At 39.9% G+C, this 25,990-nt stretch overlaps 1 protein-coding gene across 1 annotated transcript; it reads left to right on the plus strand.

The window, feature by feature from the left end:
- Positions 1–957: 957 nt before the first annotated feature.
- On the plus strand, positions 958–20,269 carry LOC115186624 (zinc finger protein 271-like; the record flags this gene model as incomplete). The annotated part of the gene is made up of 2 exons (XM_029746197.1): positions 958–1,650; positions 19,568–20,269. Coding segments are annotated over 2 exons (1,395 nt in total), but the record flags the coding sequence as incomplete, so codon positions are not given.
- Between the last annotated feature and the right edge of the window lie 5,721 nt (positions 20,270–25,990).

The following is a 25,990-nucleotide window of genomic DNA, read 5'->3' on the forward strand; positions in this document are numbered from 1 at the left end:
CCCACCCATAGCACGCGCTCCAGGAGGTATATCTCACTGGTCATCCCCAAAGCCAATACCTACTTTGGCTGCATTTCCTTCCAGTTCTCTGCTGCCAATCACTGGAACGAATTGCAAAAATCAAGTTGGAGACTTATATCTCCCTCACTAACTTTAAGCATCAGCTATCTGAGCAGCTTACCGATCGCTGCAGCTGTACACAGCCCATCTGTAAACTTAACTTTATTGACAACTCCCAAATGGATACTGTCATTAACACGGTTCTTCAATAATTACACATAATTCATAATACTGTAGCAAACATTATATTAAGCAGGACATTCAAATGAGCCTTACAATTATAATCCAAAGTAGTGTGAAATGCACTCATAACCAACCTGGAAATGGAGGTTACTCCCCTGAGTTTCCCCATTCACATTCAGAATACATTGTGAAAAACTAAAATCTTGCTCACCATTTTTGCTCCAGGCAGATATAGTACATCCATAACTTTCGGTTTCCTCATTAGCAGGGAGGAGTTTCTGCAATCAAATTGCCCTCGTGCCACAATTTTAGCAAACACAGAAAGGGGCCTATATTGGAGACCAAAAGTCGTCTGGCACACTGCTTAGGATTTCAACAACATGAATATCTTATTTATAGCCTACAATCATCGATGTTACTACTAATGTGAAAAGAAGTCATTTTAAGACAATTGTCAAATAATTTTAACATTCATTACAGACGTCAATTGTTGTACAACATCATGGCTACGCTGTTGGCATCACCTTTTACAGTGGATTACCGCTGTTGTGGGCCTTTAATCATCTGTCTGACTTTGTTGTTCACACAGGAGAGATACTTACCTATCGTGGATCCTCTGGGGAGCCTCAACAACCTCGTGATGCTGAAGAGGCAGAGGAGAGTCTCTCCAGATCAGAACACCTCAATAAACACCTGCAGAGATCCACAGTGAAGAGAACTCACTGCTGCTCTGACTGTGGGAAGAGATTCACCTCCCCAGCAGGCATTAAAATTCATCAGAGAACGCACACAGGAGAGAAACCTTATATCTGTGGTCAATGTGGGAAGAGTTTTAGTCAATCTAGCTATCTGACAATGCACCAGAGAACGCACACAGGAGAGAAACCTTATAGCTGTGTTCAATGTGGGAGGAGTTTTACTCAGTCAGGCAGCCTGATATCACACCAGAGAACACACACAGGAGAGAAACCTTATAGCTGTGGTCAATGTGGGAAGAGTTTTGCTGCATCTGGCTCTCTGACTCTACACCAAAGAATACACACAGGAGAGAAACCTCATAGCTGTGGTCAATTTGGGAAGAGTTTTACTATGTCAAGCAACCTGATATCACACCAGAGAATACACACAGGAGAGAAACCTTATAGCTGTGGTCAATGTGGGAAGAGTTTTGCTGCATCTGGCTCTCTGACTCTACACCAAAGAATACACACAGGAGAGAAACCTTATAGCTGTGGTCAATGTGGGAAGAGTTTTACTCAGCTAAGCAACCTGATATTACACCAGAGAACACACACAGGAGAGAAATCTTATAGCTGTGTTCAATGTGGGATGAGTTTTGGTCGATCTGACCATCTGGTATCACACCAGAGAACACACACAGGAGAGAAATCTTATAGCCTTATAGCTGTGAACATTCTCCGATAAGACATCTGATCAAACACCAGAAAATACATGAAGGGGTTGTTACATGATATCAATGATATGTCACAATGTAGAATGTTTTAACATTGTAGTAGGAGTATTTTAATAGTGTCACAATGTAGAACCCTAAACGTTTGTCCCCTGTTCTATTGATTTCAGCATGATATGGATATCAGCCTCATGGAAAAATACAAGCTCTGAATTGTAAGAGTACTATTTATGAGATTTAACAAAAAAGAGTTGTGTTACACACGTTGGTGACGCACTTGAATCAAAATGTATCTAGCTGTTTTCTATAAATTGTCCTCTAACCAGTGATGTACACATTATTCCCAGATTCCGTGTGGTTTTTGAGGTGTTAGTTTTAACAGGACGTGCAACCTCATCTCCCTCCTCTCGCACAAATGATTTTAGCATGATATCGAAGAGTTATGACATAAGTGTTGCGTTCCTTTGTTTAGCGACCCCTAAATTTAAATGCATCACTCCGAAATGTAGCTGACTGACTTCCGTAGGTTGTCCTCTAACCAGTGAGGTAAAATATATCTCCATTTCCATGTGTTTTTTGTTTTGTTGTGTTAGTTTGAAGAGCAGATTCAACCTGGTTTCCCCCCAAATCGATATAAGATTTGTGTTTTGCGTTTAGCCAGTGCGTTGCCATGGATCTTTATTTATTTTGACTGCATGTTTTTCTGTATTGGAGATGAATTTTGTTTGTGCTCGTTCCAAGGGGACGAGAGTTCTAGAAGCTAGTGAGTTTTAGGAAGACTTGAGTTCTAGAAGCTAGTGAGTTTTAGGATTCTATAGAAAGAAAAAGGAGAAAAATAATACTATTGTATAATATTATTATTTAGAAATACGTGTTTTTTTCTTGTTTTTAATTGTTGATAGCCGGTGATTATATTGTAGAAGGTGAAGCATTGTAGTTGATTAAAATGTGAAATGGAAGTTGTTTTCTGTTGGTGGTGAGCAAACTTTTCCAACAAAAATATAGGATATGTTTGTCTTAAGGGGGAAGGTGTTACAGGCTTTGGTTTTTCCATTTATGTTTTGAGGTTGGACTTTAGCACGTCTAGCTCGTTAGCACGTCTAGCTCGTTAGCACGTCTAGCTCGTTAGCACGTCTAGCTCGTTAGCACGTCTAGCTCGTTAGCACGTCTAGCTCGTCAGCACGTCTAGCTCGTCAGCACGTCTAGCTCGTTAGCACGTAGGACGCACTGATTGGTGTCACCTCGTTAGTCAGTATGTGTTACACCTGTGCTGGCTTGTCCATCTCGTTAGTGGGAAGGTGTTTCACCTGAGCTGGTCCAGGTTCTATTTAAGAGTGTCTGGCCCAGTGCTCCAGTTGTCTTGATACATGTGGAGAGTCAACACCTTTAGTTGCTCCACCTTTTTGGTTTGCTTCCTGTCTTTAAGTTTGGTGTGGGTTTTTCTTTTGTTTGCCTCTTCTTGGGCAGATTTAGTGGGTCTCATGGTGGGTCTCTTTTAGATCCCAGTTGTTGTTACTAGTCAACTTCCAGTGGACACCCCCATAGTGTCTATCAGAACCCCTCCTAAAACCCCTCCTGTTTAGTTGTGGTTGTTGTCAGTGACTCTTTGTTTGTTCCCTTTTCTATTTAAGTGACATTTCTGGTTTTCTTGCTGGTGAACGTAACAACAAACAATGTAGTAAAACAAGCTTATATTTTGGGTTGGATATTGCATCCAATTGTTAATATTTTAATCAATGGAATTTTCTTAGAATGATCACTAGTCATTCAGTTGTTAATCTTATGTTTGTTGGGGTAAATATTTGTTTTTTCCTGTGAAGCCATTGCGTTGCATCCATGTCTGAAATGTGCTGTATAAATAAAGCTTGATTTGAACATATTGTAAAACAAATGAACCCAATGACTGACCAATCAACACTCTTGCTAAACCAATGAACAAGTATGTGCAAAATCAACTTATCTTATGTCAATCTTAGTATGAAATAGAGTATAAATTCAGTATATCTTCCACTGTCAAAATAGTGCTGATATGTAAGTTTAGTATCACTTTTCAACCAACTCAGGTCATTTGTTGAAATCAACAATATGTCAAAGGATTCAACTACCGAAAACTGAAACTAACAAATGGATCAAACAGATCAATTCCCTAGTATGAAAAACGGTATCACTTTTCCAGCCTGCTGAAGGCGTGGTGGAGTGGTAAACACCACCCCCGGCTCTACCAGGGGCTTGAGGTGGTCTCCCACAGCTCTGATTATGTCATGTTCTGTGGCCTTGCTGTTCCATTTCTTGACTGCCCCTGTAACACAGAAACACATTTAGTCATATTATATAAAACACTCAAAGTAATGGATATGGAGCATCTATGGCCTCAGTTACACCTGGCACCTAAATGTGACTTCTGTCATATGATCACTCCAAGCTGCATAAGGTTCAGATCTACCAGGATGGGCCTTGGACATATTCTGGATGCAGTCAGGCCACGGAATATGCATAAGCAATGTAAAGAGATGGGGTGAATGAGTGCGGTCAAGTACATTTAACACAAATGACCTTCATAATATCAAAGAACAAATGTGTGTGTCTGAGGGGAAATTAACTTTCATACAGCCAGAAGGGGTGAGAAATTACACCAATATCAGTGGACAATTTGCACTAATGTAAATAAACATAGATGATGATTGAACAAAGTCCCTTTTGCTGACGTGATGAACCGCTAAGGGAACATAAATATTTACCATCTAAACCATGTGTGACCTCTCACCTCTCTGGCTGTAGAAGTGTTCTTCCTAACCAGTCCCTCAACAGCTCTCTGACTGAGCTCCACCCTCACTGGGTCTTCAGAGGAGAGGAAGGCTGAGGAGGGATGGAAGGATGAATGGATCAGTCAGTCAATAAAGTGTAGAGCTGCTGTCTATGCTGTCTGAGAAAATCACTATTTTAGTAGTTCATTAAAGTAAATAAGGCTTTATGACTGCTGAATACCAACTATCAATCACTTAGATCATGTATTTTCAGGTAGAGATACATCCTTGGGATGTCCCTAGCCCGTTGAAGTTGACATTTAAAATGATTAAGGTTATGGTTTAGGGTAGGGATGTCCCAAGGATGCCAGATAGAAGAATGCACAATGGTCAATGCTATCTCTTTTACATAGCAGGTGTAAAAGAAACACAGACAAGTCAAGTAGGCACGCAGTGCATTATGGTCATTATAGTTTAAAAACAGCATCTTATTATGCCAAACTGTATGTGGGGTTGTTAGAGAGGAATGTGATTGTCAGCCCTAACAATCCATTCTAGCAGCTTATCAGGCTCTGAAAAAGTCTTCATTGATGACGTGTTCCATCTATTCCAGGGGACAGCAGAGGAACTTCATCGATTCCACTCCTTCATCAATACAAGCAGTGAACATCTGACATTCACCCTCACCTTTGATGTGGATGAAACAAGTTGGTTGGATGATACTGTTCTCGTCAATCATCTTAAATACTTAAAAACTGGAAATCAACCAATCCTCCATTGTTAACGCAGTGGAAAGGTCAAATGCTTTATTATCTACACATGTAAAGTGGGTGACGGAGAGAAATAAAATGGTTAGGTTATGGTAAAGTTTATAAAAAATCAAATAAAATATTTTTCCCAAAAATTGTTTTAAGTCCCAATGCAAAGTTACACCTCACTGTTCTATTTTTGGAGTTATTACATAAAACCAATAAGAATTCAGAAGAATGATAAAGGCAGGTGTTATGTAATATGGAAGACCGGTCTATTCCCTGTGATGTAAACAACAACAGAAAGAACTTCAAATGTAGAACTTCAAATTAAACCAATCGTTTCCACTCATGACTTGAGTGACTAAAGTAAACCAACGTTTTGGAAATACATAACGCCATCTAATCAAAGAATGTTAGCTATATGCAGTTATCTTAGCCAGCCAGCTAACATTACCTATTTGGCCAACGAGCTATGGTCAGCGAGCTGGAGCCTAACTAATGGAGACCAGTTAGAACCCAACTAAAACCCAACTAAAACATGAATGCAGATCAGAAGAGACATACAGAATGATGGCAGGGAAAATCACAGCATCAAAAATAGATAGATTCCATGATGGGGAAACAAAGCTTCCTGAAGCATCGACGCTTTCCAGCCAATTGTCTCAAAAATAGCCTTTATGTCATTATTATAGATGACGTCCCACACCGTAGCAGCATAGCCTTTATGTCATTATTATAGATGACATCCCACACACCGTAGCAGCATAGCCTTTGTGTCATTATTATAGATGACATCCCACACCGTAGCAGCATAGCCTTTATGTCATTATTATAGATGACATCCCACACCGTAGCAGCATAGCCTTTATGTCATTATTATAGATGACATCCCACACCGTAGCAGCATAGCCTTTATGTCATTATTATAGATGACGTCCCACACCGTAGCAGCATAGCCTTTATGTCATTATTATAGATGACATCCCACACCGTAGCAGCATAGCCTTTATGTCATTATTATAGATGACGTCCAACACCGTAGCAGCATAGCCTTTATGTCATTATTATAGATGACGTCCCACACCGTAGCAGCATAGCCTTTATGTCATTATTATAGATGACATCCCACACCGTAGCAGCATAGCCTTTATGTCATTATTATAGATGACGTCCCACACCGTAGCAGCATAACCTTTATGTCATTATTATAGATGACATCCCACACCGTAGCAGCATAACCTTTATGTCATCATTATAGATGACGTCCCACACCGTAGCAGCATAGCCTTTATGTCATTATTATAGATGACATCCCACACCGTAGCAGCATAGCCTTTATGTCATTATTATAGATGACATCCCACACCGTAGCAGCATAGCCTTTATGTCATTATTATAGATGACATCCCACACCGTAGCAGCATAGCCTTTATGTCATTATTATAGATGACATCCCACACCGTAGCAGCATAGCCTTTATGTCATTATTATAGATGATGTCCCACACCGTAGCAGCATAGCCTTTATGTCATTATTATAGATGACATCCCACACCGTAGCAGCATAGCCTTTATGTCATTATTATAGATGACGTCCCACACCGTAGCAGCATAGCCTTTATGTCATTATTATAGATGACGTCCCACACCGTAGCAGCATAGCCTTTATGTCATTATTATAGATGACATCCCACACCGTAGCAGCATAGCCTTTATGTCATTATTATAGATGACATCCCACACCGTAGCAGCATAGCCTTTATGTCATTATTATAGATGACGTCCCACACCGTAGCAGCATAGCCTTTATGTCATTATTATAGATGACATCCCACACCGTAGCAGCATAGCCTTTATGTCATTATTATAGATGGTATCCCACACCGTAGCAGCATAGCCTTTATGTCATTATTATAGATGACGTCCCACACCGTAGCAGCATAGCCTTTATGTCATTATTATAGATGACGTCCCACACCGTAGCAGCATAGCCTTTATGTCATTATTATAGATGGCGTCCCACACCGTAGCAGCATAGCCTTTATGTCATTATTATAGATGACGTCCCACACCGTAGCAGCATAGCCTTTATGTCATTATTATAGATGACGTCCCACACCGTAGCAGCATAGCCTTTATGTCATTATTATAGATGACGTCCCACACCGTAGCAGCATAGCCTTTATGTCATTATTATAGATGACGTCCCACACCGTAGCAGCATAGCCTTTATGTCATTATTATAGATGACGTCCCACACCGTAGCAGCATAGCCTTTATGTCATTATTATAGATGACGTCCCACACCGTAGCAGCATAGCCTTTATGTCATTATTATAGATGACGTCCCACACCGTAGCAGCATAGCCTTTATGTCATTATTATAGATGACGTCCCACACCGTAGCAGCATAGCCTTTATGTCATTATTATAGATGACATCCCACACCGTAGCAGCATAGCATTTATGTCATTATTATAGATGACGTCCCACACCGTAGCAGCATAGCCTTTATGTCATTATTATAGATGACATCCCACACCGTAGCAGCATAGCCTTTATGTCATTATTATAGATGACATCCCACACCGTAGCAGCATAGCCTTTATGTCATTATTATAGATGACATCCCACACCGTAGCAGCATAGCCTTTATGTCATTATTATAGATGACGTCCCACACCGTAGCAGCATAGCCTTTATGTCATTATTATAGATGACGTCCCACACCGTAGCAGCATAGCCTTTATGTCATTATTATAGATGACATCCCACACCGTAGCAGCATAGCCTTTATGTCATTATTATAGATGGCGTCCCACACCGTAGCAGCATAGCCTTTATGTCATTATTATAGATGACGTCCCACACCGTAGCAGCATAGCCTTTATGTCATTATTATAGATGACATCCCACACCGTAGCAGCATAGCCTTTATGTCATTATTATAGATGACATCCCACACCGTAGCAGCACAGCCTTTATGTCATTATTATAGATGACATCCCACACCGTAGCAGCATAGCCTTTATGTCATTATTATAGATGACATCCACACCGTAGCAGCATAGCCTTTATGTCATTATTATAGATGACATCCCACACCGTAGCAGCATAGCCTTTATGTCATTATTATAGATGACATCCCACACCGTAGCAGCATAGCCTTTATGTCATTATTATAGATGACATCCCACACCGTAGCAGCATAGCCTTTATGTCATTATTATAGATGACATCCACACCGTAGCAGCATAGCCTTTATGTCATTATTATAGATGACATCCCACACCGTAGCAGCATAGCCTTTATGTCATTATTATAGATGACGTCCCACACCGTAGCAGCATAGCCTTTATGTCATTATTATAGATGACGTCCCACACCGTAGCAGCATAGCCTTTATGTCATTATTATAGATGACGTCCCACACCGTAGCAGCATAGCCTTTATGTCATTATTATAGATGACGTCCCACACCGTAGCAGCATAGCCTTTATGTCATTATTATAGATGACATCCCACACCGTAGCAGCATAGCCTTTATGTCATTATTATAGATGACATCCCACACCGTAGCAGCATAGCCTTTATGTCATTATTATAGATGACATCCCACACCGTAGCAGCATAGCCTTTATGTCATTATTATAGATGACATCCCACACCGTAGCAGCATAGCCTTTATGTCATTATTATAGATGACATCCCACACCGTAGCAGCATAGCCTTTATGTCATTATTATAGATGACATCCCACACCGTAGCAGCATAGCCTTTATGTCATTATTATAGATGACGTCCCACACCGTAGCAGCATAGCCTTTATGTCATTATTATAGATGACGTCCCACACCGTAGCAGCATAGCCTTTATGTCATTATTATAGATGACGTCCCACACCGTAGCAGCATAGCCTTTATGTCATTATTATAGATGACGTCCCACACCGTAGCAGCATAGCCTTTATGTCATTATTGTAGATGACATCCCACACCGTAGCAGCATAGCCTTTATGTCATTATTATAGATGACGTCCCACACCGTAGCAGCATAGCCTTTATGTCATTATTATAGATGACGTCCCACACCGTAGCAGCATAGCCTTTATGTCATTATTATAGATGACGTCCCACACCGTAGCAGCATAGCCTTTATGTCATTATTATAGATGACGTCCCACACCGTAGCAGCATAGCCTTTATGTCATTATTATAGATGACATCCCACACCGTAGCAGCATAGCCTTTATGTCATTATTATAGATGACGTCCCACACCGTAGCTGCATAGCCTTTATGTCATTATTATAGATGACATCCCACACCGTAGCAGCATAGCCTTTATGTCATTATTATAGATGGTATCCCACACCGTAGCAGCATAGCCTTTATGTCATTATTATAGATGACATCCCACACCGTAGCACGTAGCAGCATAGCCTTTATGTCATCTACTAAACCACTGGCCGTGTTCGAGAGCATGAAATCCATGCTGCATTGTGGGTAAATGGTGACTGGTTGACTGATTTATAAATAATAATGAGTAGTTATTTATGATGCAAGGTGATTTATAGATCAGTCAGTTTGCAGTCGCCTGCAATGTCGAACAAGCCCAATACCAAACCAATCAGGTGGTTGTTTGATGAAATGAAGCTTCAGACGCCATTGATGACGTGCTGCTGATAATGTGATACAGGCATCGGTACACTGCTTTGAAGTTTACTGCTTAGCGATTTGGACGCAGGCCTCGTAGCTCCGGTATCAAACATAACATCCCTAATGAAAAGTTGTCAAAACAAAAAGGAGCAAGCAGGTTGATTTCCTCTGTCGATTTGAACCCACGGCAAGAGGCACCAGAGTCTACCATTCTATCAGGTTCCCACTAGATAACACAACCACACAGTTCATGAAAAGCATGAGGTGAAGCTTGAGCTAGATATCAACCTAGTGTGACCTTCCTGGTCCCTCAAGTCAGTGAGTCAACACAGGAAGGAGCAATGGATGGATAGTTCATTTATTTCCAAAGCTGCAATGATGGGACACACACAGTATGGATGAATGATCAGTAGTGACGGGATATAAATAGCACTCCCACAGCAATTCTCCATAAATCTGCCCTATAATATACTAACAAAAAAGAAATCAAGATGTCTGTCAAAGTTATTGTGATCATATAGTGGATTTAACAATTCCTACTAATTCCTAATTGACTATAATAAAATAATACATTGTTTCCATGTGTAATCTCATATTCACAACATCAGAATAAACTGTCATCCATTTTAGTATCAAAATATATCAAATTAACCTGGAATATTACTCAACGTCCCCCTCTGGTGGTGAAGAAGTATAATCCACCTAAACTAACAGAACTGGGCTGATAAACTGGCTGGTGTTCATGAGTTTATAAAACATATACTTTATACATGTCATAAATTACCTGCATTGATGAGACACACAGTGTCTCAGGATATAAATAGCACTCCTATAGAAGATGCAGTGAGGATGAATGATCAGGATATAAATAGCACTCCTATAGAAGATGCAGTGTGGATGAATGATCAGGATATAAATAGCACTCCTATAGAAGATGCAGTGTGGATGAATGATCAGGATATAAATAGCACTCCTATAGAAGATGCAGTGAGGATGAATGATCAGGATATAAATAGCACTCCTATAGAAGATGCAGTGTGGATGAATGATCAGGATATAAATAACACTCCTATAGAAGATGCAGTGTGGATGAATGATCAGGATATAAATAGCACTCCTATAGAAGATGCAGTGTGGATGAATGATCAGGATATAAATAACACTCCTATAGAAGATGCAGTGTGGATGAATGATCAGGATATAAATAGCACTCCTATAGAAGATGCAGTGAGGATGAATGATCAGGATATAAATAGCACTCCTATAGAAGATGCAGTGTGGATGAATGATCAGGATATAAATAGCACTCCTATAGAAGATGCAGTGAGGATGAATGATCAGGATATAAATAGCACTCCTATAGAAGATGCAGTGTGGATGAATGATCAGGATATAAATATTACTCCTATAGAAGATGCAGTGTGGATGAATGATCAGGATATAAATAGCACTCCTATAGAAGATGCAGTGTGGATGAATGATCAGGATATAAATAGCACTCCTATAGAAGATGCAGTGTGGATGAATGATCAGTATATAAATAACACTCCTATAGAAGATGCAGTGAGGATGAATGATCAGGATATAAATAGCACTCCTATAGAAGATGCAGTGTGGATGAGTGATCAGGATATAAATAGCCCTCCTATAGAAGATGCAGTGAGGATGAATGATCAGGATATAAATAGCACTCCTAAAGAAGATGCAGTGTGGATGAATGATCAGGATATAAATAGCACTCCTATAGAAGATGCAGTGAGGATGAATGATCAGTAGTGACAGGATATAAATAGCACTCCTAAAGAAGATGCAGTGTGGATGAATGATCAGGATATAAATAGCACTCCTATAGAAGATGCAGTGTGGATGAATGATCAGGATATAAATAGCACTCCTATAGAAGATGCAGTGTGGATGAATGATCAGGATATAAATAGCACTCCTGTAGAAGATGCAGTGTGGATGAATGATCAGGATATAAATAGCACTCCTAAAGATGATGCATTTTCCAGTTTGCTACCAACTTGAAAGAGGGAACTTCTGCATAAAACCCACATGGAAAACTGAGATTCGGCAAATAACATATAAAGAGAGGCCAAACCAACAACAGTAGTTACTAAAACATAAATTGCTAATTTATGCTGTAAAAGATGGATTTTATGATGTAATGTCAGCTTTATACATTTCTATCCCAGGACCACTCAATTTCCAATTTCTCCAAAAATCTCCTGTGGGTTACCCAGAATCACATCCTTTTTCACTGACTGTAATGTAAACACACGAACAGCGATTTAAGGTACTGCATCTCAGTGCTAGAGGTGTCACTACAGACCCTGGTTCAAAACTAGGCTATATCATAACAGGCCGGATTGGGAGTCCCATAGGGCAACGCACAGTAGCCCAGCATCGTCTGGGTTAGGGTTTGGCCGTCATTGTAAATAAGAATTTGTCCTTCGCTGGCTTGCCTGGTTAAGTAAAGGTTAAATACATTTTTTAAATGTAACTTCATTACACCGTTACACTGGCATACAAACTCGGTAGCATAGAGTTGATAATACATATGACGTTGGGAAATAGTGCATTGTGGGTAGTTTAGAAGATTTCCCGAATTAAGTTAATACATTTGTAATAAAGCAAAAACATAACTGTTTGTACTTATAGGTAACCATATCGTGACTACAACTAGCTTACTAGGTCTTTAACCACACTGTGTTGTTACACTGCTGAGTAAAAACTCATGCTTCCTACACTTTAACTTTTTGTCTGACAATAAAATAATAATTTTACTCAACTGCGTTACCCACTCCAGTCAGCAGATGGCGGTCTGGGAATTTAAGGTAATGCTGTTGGTGTGACGTATAATGTAGTGGACGAAACGCTTCTTTCAACAGCAGCAACAGTTAGTCGGACACCACGGTAGCTTGCTAGACAAAATAGCCGAACAATAAAGCTCTTTAGATGCTTTAGTGTATATTAGCCACTGTGTTTTAAACCCACTACTGTCGTCTAGTTAGTTATCAGATTTAATTTCATATTTACGGTGTTGTTGTTATTATTCAGCTAGCGGGCTGGTTAAGTTAGCATTAGCCTAGCTAGCTAACATCTCCGACCATGAGTTCACTTAGCTACTCTCCTGCTAAAGAAGAGGTCTGCTGGACAGAGAAAGAAGCTCTCGTCAAAGAGGAGGCTGTTTCAATACAAAAACAAGTAGAGGGTGAGGCTGTTACAGTGAAAGAAGAAGAGAAAGACGCGTTCAGAGTGAAAGAGGGGGAGGATGTTACAGTAAAAGAAGAGGAGGATGCAGTTTTTGGAGTGAAAGAGGAGGAGGGGGAGATGACTGTTACATCGAAGAAGGAAGAAGAGGAAGAATCTGGATATCTGGGCTCGGTTTCACAAACGCATGTTAAGGCATCCAATGGTTCTAACGATGAACGGGCCCTGATTAACACTAGTAAGTACTGTCTTAAATACAGAGGCACAAACTCTGCAGTTGTTGAACTGATGTGTGGTGTTAAAGGGGAAATCTGCAATTGTTACATCCATATTGTGACTTTTTAATTATTTATTTTTAGCCATTGATTCTTGAAGAATATAACACATGTCTCATGAGCTTAGTTCAACTGTTGTACCCCATCAGAACCACAAATAAGCTTTTTTTACTCCAATGTCTAGAAACAATGTAAATCAACACTGTATAGCCTCAACATGGTTAAAACTATAATGTTGATATCATGGATGATCAGTCCTTGCATCCGTAGGTCTGTTTGTGTGTCTGTAGTTACATTTCTCCAACCCCATAATCATCTTATAACCAAAACAGTGGTGGAATGACAGATTTGTTATTGTTTGAACTGCAGATTGCTGGGTTGTGTGGGTTTTTTAAACAGCAACAAAATGGCTGCCCAGAGACTTGGTTTGGTAAACAGCTGAGGGATGGGGGAAGGAGAAGTGTAACCACTCTCAAATTCATAGAGAAAGCTATTGTAGCAACCGTAACCCAACACCTAGCGACCTCTTCAAGAAGTTCAGACATCTTGGTGTAACAGTTATAAGGTGTTGGCTTGACAGTCGCTGGACCCAGGATTGAGTTCAGCTCAGGACTACCCCCTGAATGGACTACACTATAAATACAAAGACTGGCCATCCATGATGTCATAATGATAGTTTAACCAGGTTTCTAGGATATATAGTATATTCTAGAATTCATCCATGATGTCATAATGATTGTTTAACCAGGTTTCTAGGATATATAGTATATTCTAGAATTCATCCATGATGTCATAATGATAGTTTAACCAGGTTTCTAGGCTATATAGTATATTCTAGAATTAATCCATGATGTCATAATGATGGTTTAACCAGGTTTCTAGGCTATATAGTATATTCTAGAATTCATCCATGATGTCATAATGATAGTTTAACCAGGTTTCTAGGCTATATAGTATATTCTAGAATTCATCCATGATGTCATAATGATAGTTTAACCAGGTTTCTAGGCTATATAGTATATTCTAGAATTCATCCATGATGTCATAATGATAGTTTAACCAGGTTTCTAGGATAAATAGTATATTCTAGAATTCATCCATGATGTCATAATGATAGTTTAACCAGGTTACTAGGCTATATAGTATATTCTAGAATTCATCCATGATGTCATAATGATAGTTTAACCAGGTTTCTAGGATAAATAGTATATTCTAGAATTCATCCATGATGTCATAATGATTGTTTAACCAGGTTTCTAGGCTATATAGTATATTCTAGAATTCACCCATGATGTCATAATGATAGTTTAACCAGGTTTCTAGGCTATATAGTATATTCTAGAATTCATCCATGATGTCATAATGATAGTTTAACCAGGTTTCTAGGATAAATAGTATATTCTAGAATTCATCCATGATGTCATAATGATTGTTTAACCAGGTTTCTATGCTATATAGTATATTCTAGAATTCCTCCATGATGTCATAATGATAGTTTAACCAGGTTACTAGGCTATATAGTATATTCTAGAATTAATCCATGATGTCATAATGATAGTTTAACCAGGTTTCTAGGATAAATAGTATATTCTAGAATTCATCCATGATGTCATAATGATTGTTTAACCAGGTTTCTAGGCTATATAGTATATTCTAGAATTCCTCCATGATGTCATAATGATAGTTTAACCAGGTTACTAGGCTATATAGTATATTCTAGAATTAATCCATGATGTCATAATGATAGTTTAACCAGGTTACTAGGCTATATAGTATATTCTAGAATTCATCCATGATGTCATAATGATAGTTTAACCAGGTTACTAGGCTATATAGTAGATTCTAGAATTCATCCTTGATGTCATAATGATAGTTTAACCAGGTTACTAGGCTATATAGTATATTCTAGAATTCATCCATGATGTCATAATGATAGTTTAACCAGGTTTCTAGGATAAATAGTATATTCTAGAATTCATCCATGATGTCATAATGATTGTTTAACCAGGTTTCTAGGCTATATAGTATATTCTAGAATTCATCCATGATGTCATAATGATAGTTTAACCAGGTTACTAGGCTATATAGTATATTCTAGAATTCATCCATGATGTCATAATGATAGTTTAACCAGGTTTCTAGGCTATATAGTATATTCTAGAATTCATCCATGATGTCATAATGATAGTTTAACCAGGTTACTAGGATATATAGTATATTCTAGAATTCATCCATGATGTCATAATGATAGTTTAACCAGGTTTCTAGACTATATAGTATATTCTAGAATTCATCCATGAGGTCAAAATTATTGTTTTAAACAGATTGAGGCTATATAGTATATGATATAAATATTATATATTCTAATATATATATATATAGTATATTGCATTCATGAATTGGTTTGAAACCTTTGTTTTAAACCCTTTTCAAAGTTGGTGCCTCGACGGATTTGGAAAAAATGGTTTGTCATAAAACACTATTTTTTTATTTATGTAAATGTACCCTTTATTTAACTAGGCAAGTCAGTTTATTTACAATGACTGCCTACCCCGGACAATGCTGGGCCAATTGTGTGCCGCCCTATGGGACTCCCAATGTGATACAGCCTGGATTTGAACCAGGGTGTCTTTAGTGACGCCTCAAGCACTGAGATGCAGTGTCTTTGACCGCTGCGCCACTCGGGAGCCCCAAAATCATGTTCTAGTGCTGTCCCCAACTAAAATACATCTTGGTCAACCAAGAGTCATCTGTTCTTTCTACCAATCGCCCCATGTGTTTTAATAAAATCAACTATATGTACTGAACTTGTCTGATGCTTTAAGCACGCTGTTTGATTAAATAATTAAGACACTCAAATGACTAGAGGGAGCCAGCCATCAACATAACCTGACTGGAGGGAGCCAGTCGTCAGCATAACCTGACCGGAGGGAGCCAGTCGTCAACATACCTGACCGGAGGGAGCCAGTCGTCAACATAACCTGACTGGAGGGAGCCAGTCGTCAACATACCTGACCGGAGGGAGCCGACCAGTTCTGAAAGCCTTTAGCCGTACCCTCATCCTACTCCTCTGGTGATGTAGAGGTTATCCCAGGCCCTGTGTGTCCCCAGGCGCTCTCATTTGTTGACTTCTGTAACCGTAAAAGCCTTAGATTCATGCATGTTAACATCAGAAGCCTCCTACCTAAGTTTGTTTGACTCACTGCTTCAGCACACTCCGCCAACCTTGATGTCCTTGATGTGTCTGAATCAGGAGGAGCAATCTACTGCAGAGATTAAAGTTCTATCATACTTTCCAGGTCTAAGCCCAAACATTTCGAGCTTCTAATTTTAAAAATGAATCTCGCCTGTTACAGACCCCCCCCCCCTCAGCTCCCAGCTATGCCCTGGACACCATATGTGAATTGATTTCCCCCCATCTATCTTCAGAGTTTGTTCTGTTAGGTGACCTAAACTGGGATGCCTGGTTGTTGTTTAAAAGTAATTTCCTCACCACCTTATATAAGCATGCCCCTTTCAAAAAATGTAGAACTAAAAACAGATATAGACCTTGGTTCACTCCAGACCTGACTGCCCCCGACCAGCTCAAAAACATCCTGTGGCGTACTGCACTAACATCGAATAGTCCCCGCGATATACAACTTTTCAGAGAAGTCTGGAACCAATACACACAGTCAGTTAGGAAAGCAAAAGCTAGCTTTTTCAAACAGAAATTTGCATCCTGTAGCTCTAACTCCAAAAGGTTTTGGGACACTGTAAAGTCCATGGAGAATAAGAGCACCTCCTCCCAGCTGCCCACTGCACTGAGGATAGGAAACACTGTCACCACCGATAAATCCACGATAATCGAGAATTTCAATAAGCATTTCTCTACAGCTGGCCATGCTTTTCTCCTGACTACCCCAACCCCGGCCAACAGCTCCCCACCCCCCATAGCTACTTGCCCAAGCCTCCCCAGCTTCTCCTTCACCCAAATCCAGATAGCTGATGTTCTGAAAGAGTTGCAAAACCTGGACCCGTACAAATCAGCTGGGCTAAACAATCTGGACACTCTCTTTCTAAAGTTATCCGCCGCCATTGTGGCAACCCCTATTACTAGTCTGTTCAACCTCTCTTTCGTATTGTCCGAGATTCCTAAAGATTGGAAAGCTTCCGCGGTCATCCCCCTCTTCAAAGGGGGTGACACTCCAGACCCAAACTGTTACAGACCTATATCCATCCTGTCCTGCCTTTCGAAAGTCTTCGAAAGCCAAGTTAACAAACAAATCACTGACCATTTTGAATCCCACCGTACCTTCTCCGCTGTGCAATCCGGTTTCCGAGCTGATCACGGGTGCACCTCAGCCACGCTCAAGGTACTAAACGATATCATAACCGCCATCGATAAAAGATAGTACTGTGCAGCCGTCTTCATCAACCTGGCCAAGGCTTTCGACTCTGTCAATCACCGTATTCTTATCAGCAGACTCAACAGCCTTGGTTTCTCAAATGACTGACTCGCCTGGTTTACCAACTGCTTCTCAGACAGAGTTCAGTGTGTTCCTTGATGGACAGGCTATTGTACAACACACAGAGCTATTTTCCTTTATTTGTTGTTAGGTGAAGTTATGGGTCCTATAGTAGGGCTATGTTATTGTTAGGTGAAGTTATGGGTCCTACAGTAGGTCTATGTTGTTGTTATGGGATCTACAGTAGGTCTATGTTGTCGCTAGGTGAAGTTATGGGTCCTACAGTAGGTCTATGTTGTTGTTAGGTGAAGTTATGGGTCCTACAGTAGGTCTATGTTATTGTTATGGGTCCTACAGTAGGTCAATGTTGTTAGGTGAAGTTATGGGTCCTACAGTAGGTCTATGTTATTGTTAGGTGAAGTTATGGGTCCTACAGTAGGGCTATGTTATTGTTAGGTGAAGTTATGGGTCCTACAGTAGGGCTATGTTATTGTTAGGTGAAGTTATGGGTCCTACAGTAGGTCTATGTTGTTGTTGTTAGGTGAAGTTATGGGTCCTACAGTAGGGCTATGTTATTGTTAGGTGAAGTTATGGGTCCTACAGTAGGTCTATGTTGTTAGGTGAAGTTATGGGATCTACAGTAGGTCTATGTTGTTGTTGTTAGGTGAAGTTATGGGTCCTACAGTAGGTCTATGTTATTGTTATGGGTCCTACAGTAGGTCAATGTTGTTAGGTGAAGTTATGGGTCCTACAGTAGTTCTATGTTATTGTTAGGTGAAGTTATGGGTCCTACAGTAGGTCTATGTTATTGTTATGGGTCCTACAGTAGGTCTATGTTATTGTTATGGGTCCTAGAGTACACTATGTATGTCATGCAACAACAACCAAAGTGCTTCTTCGTTCATTACATAGGTATATTTGTTGTTAGGTGAAGTTATGGGCCAATTTGGCAAACAGTGTGCAAACCCTCATTGTCAGGCTGATGGAAAAGCCAAAGAGCATTTTACTGGTTGAAGTGTTTTTTAAGTACAAAGCGTTTGATTTGCAATGATGACACTAACATTATCTTAAGCAGGACATTCAAACGAGCCTTACAATTATAATCTAAAGTAGTGTGAAATGTACTCATAAGCTACCTGTAAATGGAAGTTACTCCCCTGAGGTTTCCCATATTCACATTCAGAATACATGGTGAAAAACTAAAATCTTTGCTCACCATTTTTGCTCCTGGCAGATATACTACATCCATAACTATCGGTTTCCTCATTAGCAAGGAGGAGTTTCTACAACCAAATTGCATGTGCATCGCCCTCGTGACGCAATTTTATTAAACACAGAAAGGGGCCTATATTGGAGACCAAAGGTCGTCTGGCTGCTTAGAGTTTCAACAACATGAGTAACTCATTTATCGTCTTAGATGTTACTACTAATGTGAAAACAAGACAAAATATGACTGTTCTTGCTCATTTTAAGACAAATGTCAAATAATCATTACATTCATTACAGACGTCAATTGTTGTACAACATCATGGCTACGCTGTTGGCATCACTTTTTTACAGTGGATTTCCGCTGTTGTGGGCTTTTAACCATCTGTCTGACTTTGTTGTTCACACAGGAGTGAGACGGACCTACCGTGGGTCCTCTGGGGAGCCTCAACAACCTCATGATGCTGACAAGGCAGAGAAGAGTCTCTCCACATTAGCACACCTCAAGAAACACCAGCAGAGATCCACAGGGAAGAAACCTCACTGCTGCTCTGACTGTGGGAAAAGATTCACCACCTCATCAGGCATGAAAATTCATCAGAGAATCCATACAGGAGAGAAACCTTATAGCTGTGGTCAATGTGGGAAGAGTTTTGATACATCTAACCATCTTATTGTACACCAAAGAACACACACAGGAGAGAAACCGTATAGCTGTACACAATGTGGGAAGAGCTTTAGTCATTCAAACAGCCTGATATCACACCAGAGAACACACACAGGAGAGAAACTTTATAGCTGTGGTCAATGTGGGAAGAGTTTTACTACTTCGAGCAATCTGAGGCTTCACCAGAGAACACACACAGGAGAGAAACCTTATAGCTGTGATGAATGTGGCAATAGTTTTACAACATCGCGTAATCTGACTCTTCACCAGAGAATACACACAGGAGAGAAACCTTATAGCTGTACTCAATGTGGGAGGAGTTTTACTCAATCACCCAGCCTGATATCACACCAGAGAACACACACAGGAGAGAAACCTTTTAACTGTGCTCAATGTGGGAAGAGTTTTACTAGGTCAACCGGCCTGATATCACACCAGAGAACACACACAGGAGAGAAACCTTATAGCTGTGATGAATGTGGGAAGAGTTTTGTTACATCTAACAGTCTGACTAAACACCGGAGAACACACACAGGAGAGAAACAGTTTAGCTGTGCTCAATGTGGGAAGAGCTTTACTGAGTCTAGCTGTCTGACTAAACACCAGAGAACACACACAGGAGAGAAACCTTATAGCTGTGATGAATGTGGGAAGAGTTTTGTTTTATCTAACAGTCTGACTAAACACCGGAGAACACACACAGGAGAGACATCTTATAGCTGTGATGAATGTGCGAAGAGTTTTGTTACATCTAACAGTCTGACTAAACACCGGAGAACACACACAGGAGAGAAACCAGGAGAGAAACTATGTAGCTGTGTTCAATGTGGGAAGAGCTTTACTGAGTCTAGCTGTCTGACTAAACACCAGAGAAAACACACAGGAGAGAAGCCTTTTAGCTGTAATCAATGTGGGAAGAGTTTTACTCAGTCAACCAGCCTGATATCACACCAGAGAAAACACACACAGGAGAGAAATCTTATAGCTGTGCTCAATGTGGGAAGAGTTTTACTACGTCTAGCAAGCGGACTACACACCATATAACACATACAGGAGAAACCTCAGCTGTGATCAGTGTGACCAGAGATAATCTGATAAAATACCTCAATCAATGAATTCATGTCAAATGTTTTAACATTGTAGAAGGAGTATTTTAATGATGTCACAATGTAGAATGTTTAACATTGTAGTAGGAGTATTTTAATGATGTCACAATGTAGAACCCTAAACGTTTGTCCCCTGTTCTATTGATTTCAACATGATATGGATATTAGCCTCAGGGGGAAAATCCAGGCTCTGAATTGAAAGAGTTACTATTTATGAGATTTAACAAAAAGTGACTAACAAAAAAAGAGTTGTGTTACACTTACCACGTTGGCAACCCACTTGAATCAAAATGCAACACTTCAAAATGTAGCGATCTGTTTTCTACAAAGGTTCCTCTAACCAGTGATGTACACATTATTCCCAGATTCCATGTGGTTTTTGAGCTGTTAGTTTAACAGGACGTGCAACCTCATCTCCCTCCTCTCGGTACAATTGATTTCAACGTGATATCGATGAGTGATGACAAATAAGTGTTGCGTTCCTTTGTTTAGCGACCCCTAAATTTAAATGCATCACTCCAAAATGTAGCTGACTGTCTTCTGCAGGTTGTCCTCTAATCAGTGAGGAAAAATATATCTCCCATTTCAATGTGTTTTTTTTAGTTGTGTTAGTTTCAACAGCACATACAACCTGATTTCCCCCATAATCGATATCAGTGATTTATTGCTACTTGTCAAAACAACAGCGTTTCTGGTGCTTGTGCAGTTTATAAGGTGCTTGTTTAAAAATATCCAAGTAATATGATTGTTGTGGCAGATGTTTGTGTACATAGCACATTTTATGTTTAGGTTTTCAATATATCACAAACTGACATTGTTGCCCTGCTTTTAGAATATCAGGGTTCATTCTCAGATGTGCCAAACCAAATGTACTAGAGCATGACATTGGGGACTGGGCCCTGATCCATCCACATGCCTATCTAGTAAACCCTGAAAATAGAGAGAAGCTCCACAGTGGTTTGCTTCCTGTCTTTAAGTTTGGTGTGGGTTCTTATTTTGTTTGCCTCTTCTTGAGCAGATTTAGTGGGTCACATGGTGGGTGTCTTTTAGGTCCCAGTTGTTGTTACTAGTCAACTTTCAGTGGACACCCCCATAGTGTCTATCAGAACCCCTCCTAAAACCCCACCTGTTTAGTTGTGGTTGTTGTTAGTTCCTCTTCTGTTTGAGCAATTTAGATTTTTCTTTCTGGGGAACGTAACAACAAACAATGTAGTAAAACAAGCTTATATTTTGGGTTGGATGTTGCATCCAATTGTTAATATTTTAATAATTTCCTTAGAATGCTCATTAGTCTTTCAGTTGTTAGTCTTCTGTTTTTTATCCTCTTATGTTTGTTGTGTACTAAATATTTCTGTTTATTTTCATTGTTTTTTCCTGTGAAGCCATTGCGTTGCATCCATGTCTGAAATGTGCTGTATAAATAAATCTTGATTTAATTTGAACATAATGTAAAACAAATGAACCCAATGACTGACCAAAGAAGACTCTTGCCAAAACAATTTACAAATATGTGCAAAAGCAACACATTTCTTGGTCCATCTTAGTATGAAAAACTATCACTTTTCCAGCCTGCTGAAGGCGTGGTGGAGTGGTAAACACCACCCCCGGCTCTTCCAGGGCTTGAGGTGGTCTCCCACAGCTCTGATTATGTCATGTTCTGTGGCCTTGCTGTTCCATTTCTTGACTGCCCCTGCAACACAGAAATAAACACATTTAATCATGTTAAATAAAACACTCAAAGTAATGGTTATGGAGCATCTATGGCCTCAGTTACACCAGGCACCTAAATGTGACTTCTGTTATCTGATCACTCTAAGTTGCATTAGGTCTGGATGCACAAAAGTCACAATGTACTGCATTAGGTTTAGATCTGCCAGGATGGGCATTGTGTTCGGAATTTGAGTCTGGTCACGAATATGCATCAGCAATGTAAAGAGATGGGGTGAATGAGTGGGGAAAGTACATTTGACACAAATGACCTTCATAATATCAAAGAACAAATGTGTGTGTCTGAGGGGAAATTAACTTTCATACAGCCAAAAGGGGTGAGAAATTACACCAATATCAGTGGACAATTTGCACTAATGTAAATAAACATAGATGATGGAACATATTCCCTTTTGCTGATGTGATGAACCGCTAAGGAGACATATCTACACCATCTAAACATTTAGACACCATCTAAACCATGTGTGACCTCTCACCTCTCTGGCTGTAGAAGTGTTCTTCCTAACCAGTCCCTCAACAGCTCTCTGACTGAGCTCCACCCTCACTGGGTCTTCAGAGGAGAGGAAGGCTGAGGAGGGATGGAAGGATGAATGGATCAGTCAGTCAAAGTGTCTCCTTCAACATGGTGAGCCTTATGAGTCTAATCTGGTCTCCTTCAACATGGTGAGCCTCATTATGAGTCTAATCTGGTCTCCTTCAACATGGTGAGCCTCATTATGAGTCTAATCTGGTCTACTTCAACATGGTGAACCTCAATATGAGTCTAATCTGGTCTACTTCAACATGGTGATCCTCATTTATGAGTCTAATCGCGTCTCCTTCAACATGGTGAGCCTCATTATGAGTCTAATCTGGTCTCCTTGGACATGGTGAGCCTCATTATGAGTCTAATCTGGTCTCCCGCAACATGGTGATCCTCATTATTAGTCTAATCTGGTCTCCTTCAACATGGTCAGCCTCATTATGAGTCTAATCTGGTCTCCATCGACATGGTGAGTCTCATTAATTGTCTGATGAAAAAGAAAACCCACACACTGATCAGTATCAATCAGGCTTTTGTTTTCTTTCAAGTTATTAACTAATGATTAACACACACAAGTTCTCAGATGTGTGAGTGCTTTACCTATTTCTAACAGTATCATTTCAAATGGAGAAAACATCTCAGCAAAATGGAAACAATGTGGGAGGATTAGCAAATCCTGTTTCACTATCGAAATTACAAACCACATGCACAAGTGCATTGGACACGCCTATGAAGCCAATACTAATCTCATCATGTCTGCATTGGACACGCCTATGAAGCCAATACTAATCTCATCATGTCTGCAGTGGACACGCCTATGGGCCGGCAAGTAGCCTAGTGGTTAGAGCATTGGGCCAGAAACCAAAAGGTTGGTGTATCGAATCCCGAGCTGACAAGGTAAAAATCTGTCGTTCTGCCCCTGAACAAGGCAATTAACCCACTGTTCCCCGGTAGGCTGTCATTGTAAATAATAATTTGTTCTTAACCGTCTTGCCTAGTTAAATAAAGCTTAAATTAATAAAATAATGTTTAAATGTAGCAGAATTAAATACCCACAACATTCATTCTGGGGGAACTAGATTGACTCAGTTCACAGACTGTCAGCCAGACAGTGATTGTGCATCAATATCATTAGAGTAACAACCAAATAAAAGAGACAAACAGGGAATGTTCAATGACCCAAAAAGACACTATAGTTGATTGTGTGAATCCACTTTATTTCCTATCATAAAGAACAGCTGTGGAAATGGGCCGTGGATTTAGACGTCCATCTGACTCCACAACAAGACATGACTGAATAGTTCAATAGTGTCTAATCCAAATAAATCAGCACAATGTCAGGTGTTAGTGCAGGGCTGGAACAGAAACCTGCACACCCAGTAGCTAGATCTCTAGCAGCAAGGTTGGCCATGCATTTTGTAGGTCTCTGCATCGTTGCTTTAACAGTATTGGTGTAGTCATACAACTTATTCTAACAGTAAACCAATAGCATATTCAGAGCATTTAGAAAGTATTCAGACCCCTTGACTTTTCACACATTTTGTTACGTTACAGCCTTATTCTAAAATGGATTAAATAATATTGTTTTCCTCATTAATCTACCCCATAATGACAAAGAGAAAAACAGAAATACCTTATTTACATAAGTATGCAGACCCATTGCTATGAGACTCGAAACTGCTTTCAGGTGCATCCTGTTTCCATTGATCATCCTTGAGATGTTTCTACAACTTGATTGGAGTCCACCTGCGGTAAATTCAATTCATTGGACATGATTTGGGCACACACCTGTCTATATAAGGTCCCACAGTTGACAGTGCATGTCAGAACAAAAACCAAGCCATGAGGTCGAAGGAATTGTCCGTAGAGCTCCGAGACAGGATCTGGGGAAGGGTACCAAAAAATGGCTGAAGTATTGAAGGTCCACAAGAACACAGTGGCCTCCATCATTCTTAAATGGAAGACATTTGGAACCACCAAGACTCTTCAAATCTACTAATTATATGCATTTTCTAGTTTCTGGGCAGGAGTAGTAACCAGATTAAATCGGGTACGTTTTTATCCGGCCGTGAAAATACTGCCCCCTATCCCAAACAGGTTAAAACATTCTACATTGTGACATCATTAAAATACTCCTTCTACAATGTTAAAACATTCTACATTGTGACATTAATTCATTGATATCATGAAACAACTCCATGTATTTTCTGATGTTTAATCAGAGATCTTTTATCAGAGTATCTCTTGTCACATTGATCACAGCTATGAGGTTTCTCTCCTGTGTGTGTTCTCTGGTGTTCAATAAGATGGCTAGATGTAACAAAACTCTTCCCACATTGACCACAGCTATGAGGTTTCTCTCCTGTGTGTGTTCTCTGGTGTACAATAAGACTGCTAGACTTAGTAAAACTCTTCCCACATTGATCACAGCTATAAGATTTCTCTCCTGTGTGTTTTCTCTGGTGTGATAACAGGCTGCCTAAGTGAGTAAAACTCTTCCTACATTGAGTACAGCTAAGAGATTTCTTTCCTGTATGTGTTCTCTGGTTTACAATCCATTGGCTAGATGTAGTGAAAATCTTCCCACATTGAGTACAGCTATATGGTTTCTCTCCTGTATGTGTTCTCTGATGAATAGTCAGACAGCTAGATATAGTAAAACTCTTCCCACATTGATCACAGCTATAAGGTTTCTCTCCAGTGTGAATTCTCATGTGTACTTTTAGTGATTTTAATCTGAAGTAACTCTTCCCACAATCAAAACAGTGGTGAGATTTCTCTCCAGTGTGAATTCGCAGGTGTACTTTTAGTGAATTTGATCTTGAGAAACGTTTCCCACAGTCAGAGCAGCAGCAGTATAGTTTCTCTCCTGTGTGTACTTGCTGGTGTATTTTAAGTTCTGATGAAGATTTGCAACCTTTCCCACAGTCAGAGCAGCAATGAGATTGATCATCTGTGGGTCTCTGCTGGTGTTTCTGGAGGTGTTCTGATGTGGAGAGACTCTGCTCTGCCTTGTCA

This window comes from Salmo trutta, unplaced genomic scaffold, assembly GCF_901001165.1.
Source record: "Salmo trutta unplaced genomic scaffold, fSalTru1.1, whole genome shotgun sequence".
Taxonomy (NCBI): Eukaryota; Metazoa; Chordata; class Actinopteri; order Salmoniformes; family Salmonidae; genus Salmo; species Salmo trutta.